This window comes from Manacus vitellinus, unplaced genomic scaffold, assembly GCF_001715985.3.
Source record: "Manacus vitellinus isolate BGI_N305 unplaced genomic scaffold, ASM171598v3 scaffold_5_pilon, whole genome shotgun sequence".
Taxonomy (NCBI): domain Eukaryota; kingdom Metazoa; phylum Chordata; class Aves; order Passeriformes; family Pipridae; genus Manacus; species Manacus vitellinus.
Window position 1 is genome coordinate 40,877,570 of NW_021940682.1, and position 17,339 is coordinate 40,894,908.

The 17,339-nt window shown below is 38.6% G+C and overlaps 1 protein-coding gene across 1 annotated transcript in view; it reads right to left on the reverse strand.

Annotated features, from left to right (window-relative positions):
- BMT2 (base methyltransferase of 25S rRNA 2 homolog) overlaps positions 1–16,972 on the reverse strand; it is a 36,324-nt gene extending 19,352 nt beyond the window's left edge. Inside the window, 3 exon segments of the mRNA XM_029963536.1 lie at positions 5,315–5,456; positions 16,823–16,873; positions 16,876–16,972. Coding sequence (XP_029819396.1) covers positions 5,315–5,456; positions 16,823–16,873; positions 16,876–16,972 — 290 coding nt within the window.
- Positions 16,973–17,339: the final 367 nt, after the last annotated feature.

Here is a 17,339-nt window from a genome sequence, read left to right on the forward strand (position 1 = left end):
AACAAATAGATACGGTTTTGTCAGAACAAAGCAGTCATAGAATATCCTAACTTGGAAGTCATCCACAAGGATCACTTAAGTCCAACTCTTGGCCCAGCACAGGACAGCCCCAAGAACTACACCATGTGCCTGAGAGTATTGTCCAAAAGCCTCTTGAACTATGGTAGGCTTGGGGTTGTGACCACTTCCTAGGGAGCCTGTTCTAGTGCCCAACCACCCTCTGGGTGAAAAATCTTTTCCTAATATCCAACCTAAATCTCCCCTGACACAGCTTCATGACATTCCCTCAGGTCCTGTCACTGGTCATCACAGAGATCAGTGCCTGTCTCTCTTCTTCCCTTCACAAGGAACTTGTAGACTGCCATGAAGTCTCCCTTCAGTCTCTCCTCCTCCAGGCTGAACAGACCAAGTGACCTCAGCTGCTCCTCATCCACTTCCCTCAGGGCCTTTCACCATCTTCATTGACCTCCTTTGGATGCTCTCCGATAGCTTTATATCTTTCCTATATTGTGGCTCCCAAAAATGCACACAATATTCAAGGTGAGGCCGCACCAGTGCAGAGCAGAGCAGGACAATCCCTTCCCTCGACTGGCTGGCGATGCTTTGCCTGATGTTGCCCAGGACATGGTTGGCCCTCCTGGCTGCCAGGGCACTGCTGACTCATCTTCAACTTGCCACTGACCAGGACCCCCAGGTCCCTTTCTGCAGTGCTGCTCTCCAGTCTCTCGTTCCCCAGTCTGTACAAACATCTAGGATTGCCCCACCCCAGGTGCAGAATCCAGCACTTGTCTTTGTTAAACCTCATACAGTTGGTGATTTCCCAGCCCTCTAATTGTCGTGGTCTCTCTGAAGGGCCTCTCTTCCCTCAAGGGAGTCAACACCTCCTCCCAATTTAGTATCTGTACACTACAGTATCACTGGCAAACAATGTGTTTCACAGCAAAAATTAAGACTGTCATACAAATGTGAACACTGAACGCTGTCTTTTCCTATTTTAAATGGTTTCCCTCCTCCTGTTTATGCCACCTCCCTCTTAATTCCATTCTCCTAAAAGTGAATTGCTTGAATAACTGCATTCATCAAAAAACCTGCAAAACAGCATTTAAGGGGCTTGCAAACATTCATTCATTCAATCTTCCAAACCAAAGATGATCAGCTTTCCCAGCAGAGACTTGTTATTCTCAAAGATCTTGTATGAGATTACTTAGTCTTCCCCCCTTCTGAAATTACTTAGCCTTCCCCCCTTCTTTTGACTAGACAGGTCCAGTTTCTAGAAAAGAACCCTAAGGCTTTTGTGGAAAAAATTAGAAGATTTTTCATAATTTCTTTATCATTCTTGGAGTTGAGCTGCTGTCTGTTGTTTTTTAAATGCAGTAGCCAAGGTGATATTTTGTCTAAGAGCAAAGCTAAATAAAGTCAGAGCAATACTTTACATATCTTGTTGACAATCTCATCCATACCCTCCAGTATGATATTTGCCTTTATTGCAAAAGCATCCCATGAGTGCTTCATATTCAATTTGTGGCCTGTTACAGAATCCAAATAGCTTTTCAAAAGACTGACACAACCAATTATTCCCTGGCCTGTATTTCTACAGCTGATAATGTTTAATATAGTTGATAACATTTAGTATAGTTAACAACAGTGTTAATTTTAATTCTGCTCTTAGAGTGACAATTCCTTTCTCTTTGCAAATTTACAAATTTAATAAATAAACTTTATTCTAGCAGACTTCTAATAAAAGTATTGATTAGTTATGGATACAGAGCAGACACTAGCAGACTCCTTCTCAGTAAATCACATTTTAAGATAAGCTCCTCATATCTGTTCTCTGCAAATCCTTCCAAACAGTTCTGCATTCACCTGACAGTAATTTCAACAGAATCATATTTCTTTGCTCACAAAACAGTCAAAAGAGTTTTTTGAAAAAATATAGGTCTAAATAATGTTTTGTCATGATAGCAAAAAATAAAATCTGCACTTCTAACTATTTAAAAAAACAGTCAAGTCAACACAAGTCTTCACACTGATGCAAAAGCAACAGAAAGAAGCAAACCTGCTGGTCTAGCTCATTTTGTTCTAACTAGAACCAGAATAGGCTGGCATTCACTGTCCACACAAATGTTCATCAGCCTACCTATGCCAGCAAAAATTAAGAGTTAGGACAATAGTTAGGGTAAGCACCATCTTACCCTTTTCTTCATTTTGTGTTGTAATACAAATGAAAGAGCATCAGAAGTGTTAATTTGCAAATACCATTTGCTATTTGCAATTTTCTAAATATATAAAAAGAAAGAAAGGAAAGAACAGTTGAGTGTTGCTCAGGCTTTTTACACCACTGCTCAGGGGATCATTAACCTGGATCTGGAAGTGGATGAAGTTTTAATTGCTCTTCTGCTGTCTCCCTCCCCAGTTCACAGTTCTATAATGTTGCCTTGAAACAAATAAAACTGGCCCCATACCACTCAGCATATGGCCACCAGCACAGTCTATAATGTACTGCTTTCCATCTTTTACAGTTCCTAGAGCCTGGATATGTGCTTCTTTAAATCAAAACTAAAGAGGTAAAATAATAAGTTTTATGTCATCTGGTTAAAGAAGTAATGTCAGAATTTTTCTAGTATCTTCAACTAAATAGCTAGAAAGACTTTAGAAAGGAGAACTCGGCAACAAAACTGTTATTCTTGATCCTGAGAAGTACACATAGCTTCTCTAGTTGTTATTCTGTCCTCTCTGATTTATTTTATCAGATGCTAAGAGAATATAAGGAAAATGAAGGAAAGAAAAAAACCCACAGTCTTTTGTGCTCTTTCTTTTTTTTTTTTTCCACTTCTCAGTTTCAGATCTCTGAAAAGATATTCCTTCAAATTAAAAACAAAACTCAAGTCTTTCCTTTCTTCAGCACAGATACACTGGTGGTTCCAAATTATTTTCAGCATTTCAGTCCCAAATTAAAATTCATCTAATATAAAACAGCTATCTTCCTGCTGTCATGCTGTCATGGTGACACAGTAATAAGCATTGAGCAAAAGCTTTCACTGAAGTCTCATGTAAGTTCTTTTGCGTGCAATTATGCAATCAGGCACAAGGAAGAGTAACAACAAGGGGACCTGCCACCTGTCTGGCACACCTCTTGGCCCTGTGAGAAGGAACAAAATATTGCAGAACACTAAGTCAATCTGGTATGTTCTGGTATTTAGCAACCCAGGCCTCGGTTTATCCTGAGACAGAAATGAAAAATACCCCTCTCCTTCTGCTGATGTAAAAACTCCTGACCCCTTGACTTCGCAAACTGAAGTTACATGCTTTATCTGAAGCTTTATACTAAAACAGAGCATTTTAGTGTCTCTTAATGGGTGAATTCTCTTCTTTATACAAGCTCAGGCTGCAAGGCCCAAACTGGACACTTATTTAAATGTTTACTTTGTAAATGATCTATAACAGAAACCAAGTGAGAGCCCAAAACCTTCAATACACAGGCCATCAGCTGTTCTCCTCTGTCCACAAAGAACATTATCCTGTCCTACAGGGTAACTGACAAGTTTGCCGCATGCTGAGGGAACACTGCTTAGCTGAAATTAAAGTGCACGCAGCCCTATTGAAAAAAGTTTCACACATTACATGACAATCAAATTGCAAGAAAATATCAAGCAATATTCCACAGAATCTGCCCTGGGTCCAGTACAACTAGTTTTTTCACAGATAACCTGAACTGCGGGTCAGTTCCAGTTCCTTAAGGGATCTGAGAATGACGCTAAACCAGGGCAGGGTGTGGGGAAAACATTGCAAGAAATTACAGTACTAGAATTCAGTATGATTCAAGAAAGTGTAATGCAAAAAAGAGAAATACAAGTATCAGCATTTCCACAGAAGTAATGAATAGCACAAATACAAAAAAACAACTAGCAACTGAGGAAGCCTGCAACAGAAACAGGCAGTTGGGGATCACAAGTGATCATAAATCAATGCCCTGCCAACTAAAAAAAACCCAAACAAAACAAGCAAACAGAACCCAAAACACCACCAACAAAAATACCAAAATCCCACCAAACAAGATCAACAGCATAAACAAGAGTTTATTACATCATCAATAAAATCTGTTTATTTTATTTATCCCTGACAAGGCCATTGAAATGCTCTGTCCATTTTTAGGTATAGTTCTTTATAACCGAATCACCTCTCTTGTAATTGGGATAAAGATACATAAAGCATGTCCAGAAAGGGCTCTATAAAGAAACACTTATCTGTGGTGGGTTATATCCAAGCTAAAGGATGAAAGTAAGTACAGGAATGGTTTTCAAAGATGTAAGAGTCTATGACAGGAAAAAAATCCCCTAGCTTATTATTACTTGCTCCATTTCCAGAAGCCATAGAACAGCTCAAGTTGCCACCAAGGTGTACTCTAGATCAACTGTTTCACAGTCAATCACCTCTCCTTTCTGTTTGATGGGCTCAAGGGAATTTAAATTTAATGATATCACATTTGCTATTCTTTGCTGCCTTTTACTCAGCACTTTGAAACACTCACCTGCAGGACCTACAGACTGGCACGCAAGATTACTTTTCCCTTTTCTGAAGTCATTTGCAAAGGCAGGACCACTGATAAATTCTCTTCCTATTAAAATTTCAACAGCATTTTGTTTTATTCTGCTGTACAGATTCTATACGACATCTTGGATGCTAGCAATTCTGAATGACTAACATTTCTCCTCTTTTAAGAATTTATTTTCCTCAAGGATTGAAATAGTTTACCTTCTCATTTCATTACTTCACAATTCGGATAGCCCAACAAAAATTAGATGCTTATGACTAATAGGAATTTTGAAGTTTTAAATACATTTGAAACAAGTTTCATGGTGGTTAAAGTCTGTTGCAGGAGATTAAGAATCGAAAACTAAGTACCAGAGATTTACATCTAGAGATCAAGCACTATTATATGCACCTATTATATTAAACCAAAACCCTGAAAATTAAACTTTAGCTACACTCAACACATTTACTCAGTTTAGGTTGAAAAGCATGGAAAATTAACTCACAGGATTACTTGCAAACAGCTTCAGTACGTCAGGAAAAAAAAACTGTTTGTTGAAAATATTGCAAAAAAGATCACCTCATAACAGAACACTTCATAAGCTATTTCCTTAGCAAGTTGGAACACTAAGAAGGTATTTGTTTTAGGAAGAAATAAATAATGAACATGTTATAGAACAAATCTAAAATACTGGCAAAAAAGTAAAAAACACTTAAGTTTTGTATTATAAATAATTGCAAGTAGAAGAGTGCAATTGTGTGTTTCAAATACATTAAGATTTACCTGCAACACCATTCAATTCGGCCTTCCCCTTCACAAGTTTTTGCCCAGTGATTATCTGCAAGGTTTTTCATTGCCACAGCATATTCACACAGAGTTTCCTCATCCTCACAGTGTTCACGCCAGATCTTATCAAAGTCTCCCACTAAACAAAACAAAACAAAAAAAATGCACATCAGATACAAAGTCTCTCATTATCTCCTTGGCAAAATCCCCATCTTCCAGTTAAAAACTTACATAATGCACCAAGAGATTAGTTTACCTGCTCATAACAAAAAACAAGGTCCTCTTTCTCTAGTCAAATACAAAATTCCAAGTTTTGGAGCAGGAAGGGGTTATCGGGTACTTGGGAAACTAGAAATATTATCAGTACACAGATTTTGTTCAGCTTGTTCTCTGAAATTAAAGTCCCTGGGAAGTTTCGCTTTCAGGTTTCTGTGCATGAGCATTAACATGACAAACATTTTAGAAATAAACGACTGAAAGGTTTTTTACTAGCATTCATGCCCATGGCAAATACTGTGGATGATATTACATGAAAAAGTCACAAAAATAAAGTTTAACCCAGAATACAGATTTCTTTGGATACACTGGAAAAGAAATTCAAGCCTTCATTGATTTCTGTCTAATCAAGCCAGGTCCAGTGAAATAGCTTCTAGGGGACAATACTGAAGAATCAAACTATGACCAGGAAATCACAGACAAACTCATCTGCAGATCTCTAGGGACAGATTTATTTCCATGCTCATTCACATGTTGAAAAGAAGTCTTGCAGAATAAGTTCTGGCACTTTAAAGTAATCAAACATGATGATTTTCCTTCTTTTGCTGCTAAGTATCCACTTCTAGCCTGCTTTACATAATGTACTGCTAAACAAAAACAAGACAAATGCTGGTAGTGGCTAGCCACAATTCTTATCGTGCTTTCTACAGCATGTAAACCCTTGGTGTACCTTACTAAAAGCGTGTTCCTGCTCTAAGAAAGAAAAATACATGTTCGCTAGTATGAGGTTCACTAATTTCTTTTGTGTTTCTTAATCATAAATGTGTGCACACATCTAGAATTTATGTCAATCTGTAGAATAAAAATTATGTATCGATTTTGCACCTACAAGCTAATACAGCTGAAAATAAGTCTTCAGGAGTACAACTGTACTTTAAGCTTTGATGTGGACAACCAACACACTTTTCACAACACGGTTCCGGAACCAGTTTTTGTAGCACCTTTATATTAGAAGGTAATACTTTGACAGTGTATCAGCCATAAACTAACAATTAATGTCTGTTAAAGCCTGAAAGTAGCTTACGGTAGGACCTGTCCTCATATCAGCAAGAGATTTCTGTTTCTAACCCACTTATGGTAGTTTCTTTGATGTGCTTTGTTTCAATTAGCAGTAACTAATGAATTTCTTCCAATGACAACCTTTATATTTTTTCCCCCCTATGCAAAGCAGTAACAAACCTCACCTCATCTGTCCTCCACTTACAGAAAGACTGGCTATGATGGACAAGTATAGATGTATTACTTAAAAGATTAAAACCAATCATCCAGGTTACTCCCTATTTAAGTTTGATTTAGGGATGTCATAGCAATTTTCTATTAAAAAATAATCATACAGCTCACTTGTATAATCAAAATGAGTCAAGTTTAAAATTATGTGTTTATATTCCCTTGTGTGAGATGGCAGTTGAGATGGAAGGGAGTGGCTACGATTTAGTTTTATCAAAACAGGGAAGCTATGCAAGAAATCACGTACTCTGCCTGCTATTCAACAAGCATATACAAGACAGTTGTTGCAATGGACAAAAAAAAAAGGTATAATACTGAATAGCATCCCTCATTATTTCCCAAATGATCCAAGTTCAGAGAGATATGCTTTATACGAAAAGGCACCAGCAAGCTGACCACCAGAGCAGAGAAAATGCTCACGTCACAGGCAGGCCCCCACAGCAGTTTCTGCTAAAACCTGCGGGCCACTTTTCCAGAGCTTTCAGGAGAGTCTTATGTACAAACAATCATGCAGAACAGAACATACTGTACTGAGAAAAGAGAGCAGAAAATAGCAGAGACAATGGCCTACCAGCAAAGGAGGCAAAACAAGCACAACTCTGAGGAATCTGTATTAATCTGTATTTCTCGTGTCATCGAAGTGCAGAATCTATACAGCACCAAGCCAGAAAGCACTAGCCAAGTTCAAAGTAATTCTCCATAGCCAATTAATTCTGGTGCAAGTTAGATAGTGTCATAGTTTCTTTGACACAATACTCTGAATCTTATTGAATGCTCCAGATAATTGTGAAATGCTTGAATGATCTGCACCTGCTAAAGATTTGTTTGAAGAATACATGGCTAATTAGAAAGTAAAATGTAAATGAATGAAGACTTATTGAAGGAAAATACCACAAATACAGAATCCAAAGTTTAATACTGTTCAGTACGTCATCTAGTCTATTCTTAAGAGATTATTCTATTGCCAAATACCCCTTTTCCTTAACATTAAAAAATAAGACAGATGGGAAAGAAGAAATATGCAAAAACCAGATGTTCTTAACTAGCCAGTCCTTACTTACAGCAAAGTAGTGATGTCTTGTAACACTGAATCCTGCTCTCATAGCAGCTCTTATTTCCTTCTGAACAAGGCATAGATTTGCACCTCTCCCTCAAAGTCAGACAAGGGTCAAAAGCATCCACAGATAAAAGATCTTAAATTTAGATATACAGCAACAGACCCAAAGCTGACAGACAGCAGGCTGGGACATGATCTTTGGGTTACAATAGAGCTGCCTACGACAGTAACAGCTTCTCGGCTCTGGGCTGACAAGAAAATAAAACTGAATTATATGAATGACATAGGATATAGAGTAGAATGATTTAGGAGAGAGATGCAGAACAAAATTGAAAAATTCATCACGAAGTAATCTCATCACACATCCTATATCAAGTCAATTCTGTGTGCACTTCTGGTTTGTCTTCATTTACCAACACAGAGATACAGAAAATGGCTACGTGAGACAGATACGGCACAACTTTTGTATAAGGAACACTTAAATAGAAGAAAGAAGAATATAGGTGAAAGCAGGAGAGGACAGACCTCCACAAGATCACAGCTGACAGGAAATGTAAATATGGAGCAACTGTCTGGTTGTTCTAAGAGTAGGAGACATTCAGAAAGAGCAGCTTAAAAGCAAAAAAAAAAAAAATTTATTTCCTCATAAAATGTATAATTGAGTTTAAAGTCCATGCAGCTGTGCAAACTATGAGAAGAAAATCCATGACAAACTCCATATTGAAGATGCAATTTCTACCTCAGGACCTCCTAGACCATGAAATCACTCAAAGATAGAATGGTAAGCAAGCACGCAGTGATAATCCAGCAGCACTTCTCACTTACTCTTGCCTAAGCATCTGCTGCCGACCCACTGTCAATACTGACTTATATAATGCCCATTTCTCTGCCCTTTCATGAAGAGAAGCTCCAAAACAACTGCAGATAAAAGGGTTATCTTAAAACACTGGCACCATTGTGCAGGGACTTTCAAAAAGAGTCTGAAGTCAAGCTTCCCTTGAGCAAGCAGAATGGCAGTGGATTGTTTGGTTTGGGTTTTTTGTCCCCATTATTTTCCAGAGTGAGCTTTGAGAAGACACAAACGGGCATATAAGATTCACAGAAGCCTTAAGTCCAGAATCATGCTCCATTACTGAGTTGAAAATGCAAATAATCCTTCCTATCTCTTGAGATTTTAAGTGACTACAATAGGTCTTGCAGCATCCAATTTCAAACTGATACCTAGAACACATAAAAGCTATGTATTGACTTTTTTAATCAATACATTATAATGCACTGTGTATTAATTTTTACAGCAATACATTATAATCCATGTGCAAATACTGCATTAACTCTACTAGAGTTAAACAGTTATTTATGAATCAATAAATTCTTGCTTGTATAACCAAAAAGGTAGTAAAATAAACAGGAAGGTTTCACTACAAAACTAACAGTTACTAGAAAAATAAGATAAATAAAATCTTCTGTTAAGCAATCAGTAACACTGCAAATAAAATAGCAATTTGTGGTAGGCTACTGTAATGGAATAAAAAGTCTTGCATCGCTGATCACATCTTAAAGTTAATACTTGATTTTGTGTATTAATTTTTTCATCTCACATACTCATGACCATATCATAATATAAAGGCAACTCAACACTCTTATTGTGCACCTAGAGATCACCTTTTAGGTAATTTAAAACCTCTTTTGAGCACTGAATTTTCAGAGATCTTCATACAGCTCAGATCTCCATCAAGGAACCAGGTATGCCAGTGTTCAACTGAAAAGTTTGTTTGGCAAACCTAGCTCATAACAGGAGTTTCACAAACTCAAATCACTACAGTGACGTTATTCTAAAGTTATTTAATATTTGCTCAACTTTATCCAGAATTACCTAGAAAATAAATAAATTACCTACTTTTCACCTTGAAGATGAACTATTCCTTTAAAAACAAGAAAGGCCAAAGCCCACCGCTTCCAAGAATTCTGTCAGTGAACAACTGACTGACCAACTTGTTCTCTCTAGCACACCCTTTTCTAAGGCAGTAACAAAAATCTAATACTATTTACCTAGAACAGATGAATCCATCTAAGTAATTTCCACCCACATTAATATTGCCTGCAGAATAGCCAAGTCATAACCCTGAACTCTCCCACAGAGTAATCAGCAGTTGCTGAATACTGTCACAAAGAGAACAGGTCAGGCACATAGAAGTTATTTTTCAATTATGAGATAATTTTAATTGTGGGTAACAGCAACAGAGACCTAACGTTAGCTGTAAGCTTCAGCAACTGAAAACATTTCTAACAGAGAAGAATCATACAAGATTGGTAAGAACTCGCCTCATTCCACATTTATTTACAAGGTCTCATCAAAGCTCCCTAGAACAATGTGAGAAGACCATTCTTGATGGGATAATCCTACACCATAATTCTTCCCTCCAGGAAGTCTATTATCAAGAACAAAAAAATACATTTTTCTTCCATCCCATTTTTTAAAAAAATTATTTTTAAAAGACACTTATTTGTAGAGTGTTAAACTCAACTGTCATTTAAGGTATGCTTATGAAGTTAACAGAAAAATTAATTAGTCCATTATTCTCCAACTTCTGACAGAACAAATCATATCAGTTGGCATTTTTAACAAAACACAACCCTCTGTAACGTAAAGGAAATAGAGTTCAGTTTTGTTAAAGTCAGTATTTTTCATTTTGGAATGGGATAAAACCCCAAACAACTAATCTGAATAATTCTGTTTTATCGAGCAATAAAATAGTTGTCATATACAGTTATAAAAGTATTATCTGCACCCACAAGAAGAGATGTATAACTACTATTTTCCTTAATTTCATTGGTACTCTCCAAAAAACAGCGCTGCCATCTCTGAAAATCTCAACACTAAGCACAAAATAGTTCATTCATCACCAAATAAACTTCGCATCCCAAAATTTAACTGACACTGTGCATTTAAGCCTTCATGTACACACAGTGCAGGTTTAGATATTAAGCAACAACTTCCTCCAAAAGAAACATTACTTTAGCACTTGAGAAAAAATGGGATTAGAACTGCCACTATTTCCTTTTGGAAAACTAAAATGTTCTGAATTCAAGGTAGCTGTAATTGAGTTAAAAAAAAAAAAAAAAGAGACCAAACAAGGGTTTAAGGGTCTGAAGCCTTGGCAAATACAAATAATGTAAAAAACCAGATTCAATTCATTCCTTTTTCAATACTTCCATTTACAGCAAATTGCCATCCTATTTTCTTCTCTACCAGAGCTTTGAAGGCTCTGGTAGAAGAGAAAATAAGGTCAATACATTGACTACCAATGAAAGACAGAAGCAAAACTGACATGTTAATATCTGTATAATAGTTATTAATGTTAATAATAAATTAATAAAAATAAATCTTGCTCATTGTAAAAAAGCAAACCTATCACAAAACTAACACGTGTCCACGACAATACTGGATACCTTCTAGATAACTGGATGACAGGCTGTTGGCCATAGCAATGTCTAGCAAAATATCTGAGTTTTCTTTTTAGTTGTTGATGGCAATGCACTGCAGAACGAAAAAATCCATCTCATTTTCAGTCTCTTAAGACCACCTCTCACTTGCTGGAAACAGTAAACTAGCTTCTACAACATATTAAACAGTAAATGGGAAAAGCAATCTTACACTGTTCATTAGGCTAAAGCTGAAATTAACTTTCTATGAATATCTGATAAAATTTCCTCATTAACCTTGTCAGTTGAAATTTAGCTGTACTACTAATGTATGGATGCAGTGGCAATGATAAGAAAAATTAATTATATGAAGAGTATCAGCAATTATACCTTCATAATTTTCAGTATATACAAGATAAACTAAAAGCACATCCAGCATTCCTTGTGAAAGACATTAGGCATTTTTGGCTTCAGTGTTTTCCAGTTTTACACATCTATGTACAGAATATGAACTTCAACTTGGACAAAGTTCAAGCAATCAGAGCTAATATTTTCCTTCTCTTGTCTGACTAGTATTTGTTTCGTATTTCTCAGGATTTACCTGAAATACTTCAGAATAAAATATTTAAAAAACCTGAAGTGTAAGAATCTAATTTTCTCTGTCTCAGTATCAATGGTCCTTCCTTCTACTTACATAGAAAGGATTCATTTGACCAAACGTGGATTTTTACATTTGACCTGTTAGATAAACCTCCTATCCATCTGTTTACGCTGAACAGACTCAGAGGGCACAATTCATCTGATATTTCAGCATCTACGGGGGTCAGCTTAGATCACCTTGAAGACTGATCTGTGTCTCTGATCTGCTACAAGTCTCTGATGGCTGTCACACAAACGCTGAGGAGCTTGTTTGTTATATTTTAAGCAATTACTGCCCCCAGGTGTTGGATCTGCTCTGCTGGAAACTTCACTCTCCTCTTCCCCAGGCCTGACTTTGTGGGATGGAATATGAGCTCACCATAACACCACCAACGCGGAGATGAACACTTTTAACAGAAACTACTGAATTTGGTAATTTGTACAAATGCAGGAGCAAAAACTGGAAGCAGTTGATGCATAGGTACAGATTTCATTATGCTGATGCTGCAACAGGAACACAAACTTCCCTACTAGGGCAATAAAGGAGCAGGGAAGAAGGTGACATATACCTGTTTGTTCAATGGGTGCAAGCTTGTGTTGCAGCCAGTGCTTTTTCAAATTTATGGGCTAACTAAATGATAGCAATAATTAAATCCTGCAAAAAGTAAAATATTATGGGATTTCTAATGAAAGCTTCCATGCAAAACTGTGGTGTGCAAACTTTAAAGGCAATCGAACCTCATGTCATAAAATTATATCAATTTTCATTTTAATTAAATAAAATTTAGTTTCTATTAGTTGAAAATGGAACAGTTAGTATTACAAAATGTCTTCTTCTTCTTCCAAGAAATTAATGCAAATGAGGAAACACAACTTGAGATCTTGAAAACATAGGTTTATTTCTACTGTAAAGCAGTTATATTTAGCAAAAAGGACTAACAACTGTAAACTTATCCTGTAGAGTTCAGTGATAAAGTTTTCCTGTCCTGTCAAAAATGACACCATTTCAGAATCTTTCACATAGAGAAGAACTTAAGCTCTCTCAAGGTTTTTCATGAAAAATACGAGAGACGAAGGCTCCATGAAGCAACTGACTTCAGACCAACTCTTCTGTCTAAATGTCTAAACCACATCTATTCAGGCTACATATTATCATCAGGCAGGGTCCTTAAATTCTTCCTTATTTTCTGAATTTGAAAAACCTTTAAGAAAGTTGTTATCCACTTCAATGAGTTTCAACAAATCTTTCTTTTAAGGAATCAAACTACTATCTAGAAATGCTTCTGCTAGTTTCTGTGATATCGTAACTAGTAAAACGACAAACACCAATTCTGTGTGATTCTTTAAGCCTTAACAGCCTTAACAGGTGCATGTAAGGAAAAATGAACTGTTTTGGTGAACATACAGGAAAATATGTCATAAAATACCTTTACAGACACCTCCGCAATTTTTTCCACTTGGACTCAACACGGGATTTTGAGGGAGAAGTACAGTACAGTACAGTACAGAAGAAATCATCTTTCAGACTACACACAAAACCATCTATAACTGAGGGTCATGTTGCAGAGAAAATGTTACTTGATAAATACAGCTCTGCATGACTAAGGTAATAAACAACTAAGAGAAAAACAGGATGCCTCTATATCAGGAGAAGGGATTTTTATCCCAGTAAAAATTAAACCTACTTGGTTACTGCAAGCAATTGGAAACAAACATACATCACACAGCAGATGTTCAGTAGATCTCGTGTAGTTCCTTATGAACCATTAAATCTGCTTTTACTAGTCTATCTGTCAGGCTCGACAGACATCAGCCTACAGGCAATACATGAAACATCCATGCATTTATGCAACCAACACAACATGCTCCAGCCCATGGCTACAGGTGCTCAAAAGATGCATAGAGGAAAACTGTAAAATTTGGGGTCACCTGTGATACAAAGCAACAGAACCAAGTTCAAGAGACTAAAGTACTAGTCACACAGTAGAAAAACTAAAATTGTTTAAGAAAACAAAAACATGCACTTCAATGCAAACTTAAAAGCATTTCAGCTTCACCATTCCAAAGATGGTAAATGCTTGTCCCAAATACACTGGCATGCTCTGGGACTATGATATGACATGAGTCACAGTACAGAAGTACATAAAAAACACACGATACTTACTAGTAGAAGCAATTCAACAAGTGTAGAAATTAAAAAACAAGCCAAGGTTCAGTTTTGATCAATCTCAAGAGTTAGTTTTTAACCAGAAAAAACAAATTTTTTAAAAAAAATCAAACTCTTTAGATGACATGATGCTGACTAAACTGTAGCAATTCCTTAGTAACAGCAAAAAAATTGCTGTGATGCATCCCTAGTTAAGAAATATTGCTCTTGCACTTTGACAAGTATGCAACTTCTTCAAAAACATGTTAGCTTGCAGTTTTGGACCACATTGTTGCTTTTCCACTGGCTCATCTTCAAAAAAGAGGTGAACCAATGCAGAAATGAAACAAAATTATAGCAATGGTGAGTTATAAGCAACTCAGATAATACACTAGCTTACCTTTTACAATTGTCCATTAGAACACAGACCTTGCTAACATCAGCAAGGCAAATGAATTCTCAAAGAAATCAACTTATTAAAATCAAGTCTGTATAACTTCTATTAACACACATCTCAGTGTCTCAAGGACGCATCTAATGCAACACTTCTAAGAGAAGACAATAACTTAAGATCATATTACAATATCAAGGGCTTTCTTAGACATATCTATCCTGTGCAAAATAATAATGTAGCTTTCAGAAGGATACTCAACATGCTTTTTCATCTACCAACAAAATTAATACGCGATTCTACTTTAGTTCCTACAAACAACTGAAGTCCATGCAACAGCAATTTTGCATGTTTGCTTATCTAGACAAAATGGAAACTAGCTCACAGAACTCTAGTAAATGTAAGAAGAGGCAGAGAGAGTTAAAAAAAAAAAAGGAAAAAAGAAGACAATACAAGATTCTGGAATAATACATAAAAATGCTTTTGCTTCATATAGAGGTGAGTGCACTGCACTGTGGAGTCAAGACACTTTCCTTGTGTAATGAGCTGTAAGCACATAAGCAAGGATGTGGGTGTTTTCTCTTTGCTTTTTCATATCCAAGTTATAATTCAAACTGTACTGAGAAATTACAGATTATTTGTTGATTTTTTACTTTGCTTTAGCAAACTGCCATCTTTGATTTTTTCAAGCTCAGTTACTTGCCAGTCAGTGTCACCGAGTATTACAGAAAAAAAAAAATCCAAGAAAAGATCCTTCAGAGGTCAAGCATGTCCTAGTATTACAATTTCAGAATGGCACTAAGGGCTTTTAAGAAGGAGATTCTCAGATCTGCTTTTAGAAGCATAGAGATGTAGGGAGAAAAGACACCAAAAATAAAATTCTTAAGTTAAAAGAACCTAACATATGAAGTACAACTGACCACTAACCACTATTAACTTGTAAGGATCACCTGTTATTGGATGAGTAGGTGGAGCTCTCCTTGTTGTACAGATGTGATGAACGGTTGGTTTGAACTCTCAGTGAAATGACATATCACGTTGCTAATTTAGAGGGACTAGAAAAATCACTCTAAAGTTTTCACTAATGCATGATTTACAGGACATACGAAGTAAATGAGGGTGCTATTCTGTCTTTTGCTTAACCAGTTACACACAACCTACTCTTGCACACAAACTTGTTCTTTGTTGAGAAGTAGGCTTACAATGACTTCCATGTAATTTAGGCTCTCATCTAAAAAAATTCAGTTGTTACAAAGACTGCTCACTTAAAAAAAAAGTTAGTAGTGCCAACATTTTTCTGTCTTAATCTGCAGGCACTCTGGAATGACAGAGAAATGTGTACTGCTAAAAGCTGGACTCCTTTCCCAGAATTTCAATATTTATATATATTAGGTTCATTCTCCCAACATCCGAGCGAAGAAAGGAGATCCTTCAGTTTTGACTCACCAAGGCCAAAACAAACAGCAACATTCAATCAGTGTCTAGATAGGTAGGTATTTGTGCCCAAATCCAATGAACTGGCTCCAGGGGAGACTTTGGAAGTCCAGAAGGCAGTATGATCTTGTTTCTTCAACTAAGTGTCATATGCAGATATAGAAAGAGGCAAGAACTGCTGCCTACAACAGGAAGAGCTCCCATTTTATGTGTGTTCTTCTAGAGGTATGCACCAAAGAGCTGTGGACACTGCAAGAATGAATAGATGAATGTTCTGCAATCTGTGCTAGCATTTCAGAGAGGTTTTAAAGCATTCCAATACCCCCACAGGAACCTTGCACAAGGGCATTAATACTGATGACAAAGTAGACTTTTCAAGGACTCCGAGTAATTTATTTCACAACAGTTTTACCGCAACCCTTTCGCTTAGTGCTCCATACCGAACTACTGCTCTACGACTGAAGGACAGGAGGCACAAACAATTCACAAAGACCTGTGCCTTTCCAGATCACCGTTCAATCTCTCTTGGCATTCATGACCTACTGTCCTCTCTCTTGCAGATCCTCAGTTTGGAAAACTGCTATTCGACTGGGACGCTCCCACCCCAGCCAGGAAGGAGGCTCCGCTGCCAGCAGCTCCAGGAGAGCGGCACAGCCCCGGCAGCCCCAGCCAGGTGCCCTCGGCGGGGCTGCGGGCAGCCAATGCAGCGGCGACCCCGCTCTTGCCGGGAGGAGCAGGAAGCGAGCGCAGAGCTGCTCACCGCCGCTGCTCGGCCACCCTCCCCCGACCCACCCTCCGTCGCAGCGCCAGGGTACCGGGCCGGCCCGCCGGCCCCGCCCGCGGGGGGACGCCCCGATCTGCCGCCGGCGGGGGCATCGGGGCCCGGCCGGGCGGCCCCCCCCCCCGCGTTACCTTCTCGGTACTTCTTGCGCAGCCGCCGGTGGACGCTCTTCACCACCCCGACAGCTTCTCCGCCCCAGCTTTCCGCTCCTGCTCCGGGGCGCGGCGCGGAGCGGCGGCGGCCCCGCCGGGCGCGGGCCGGGGCTGCGGAACGGCCTCCATGGTGTTCCGCTGCTCCGCCGCGCACGCCCCGGCCGAGGGGCGTGAGCTGTGCCGGGCTGTGCCGGCCGGGCATTGCGCGCCGCCCGCCGCTCGGCCTGCCGGGACAGCGAGTCCGACGGGTGATGCTCCCGCCCAGCCGCCGGCCGCATCCTCGGGCTGCTTGCGGTCCCTCGTCCTGGAAGGCACGGGGCTGGCCAGACCCCCAGGTGTGGGCTGGGTTATTGCCAGCGAAACTTCCCACGCTTCACATCTGGAGCGAGTCACTGCGGTGATCGGTAAACCAGCGGGAGAAATGAGGGAGAAAATACCCCCCCCTCCCCTCCGTGCATTACCCCAGTTCGCATCCTTCCCAAGAGGCCCCCGTAGC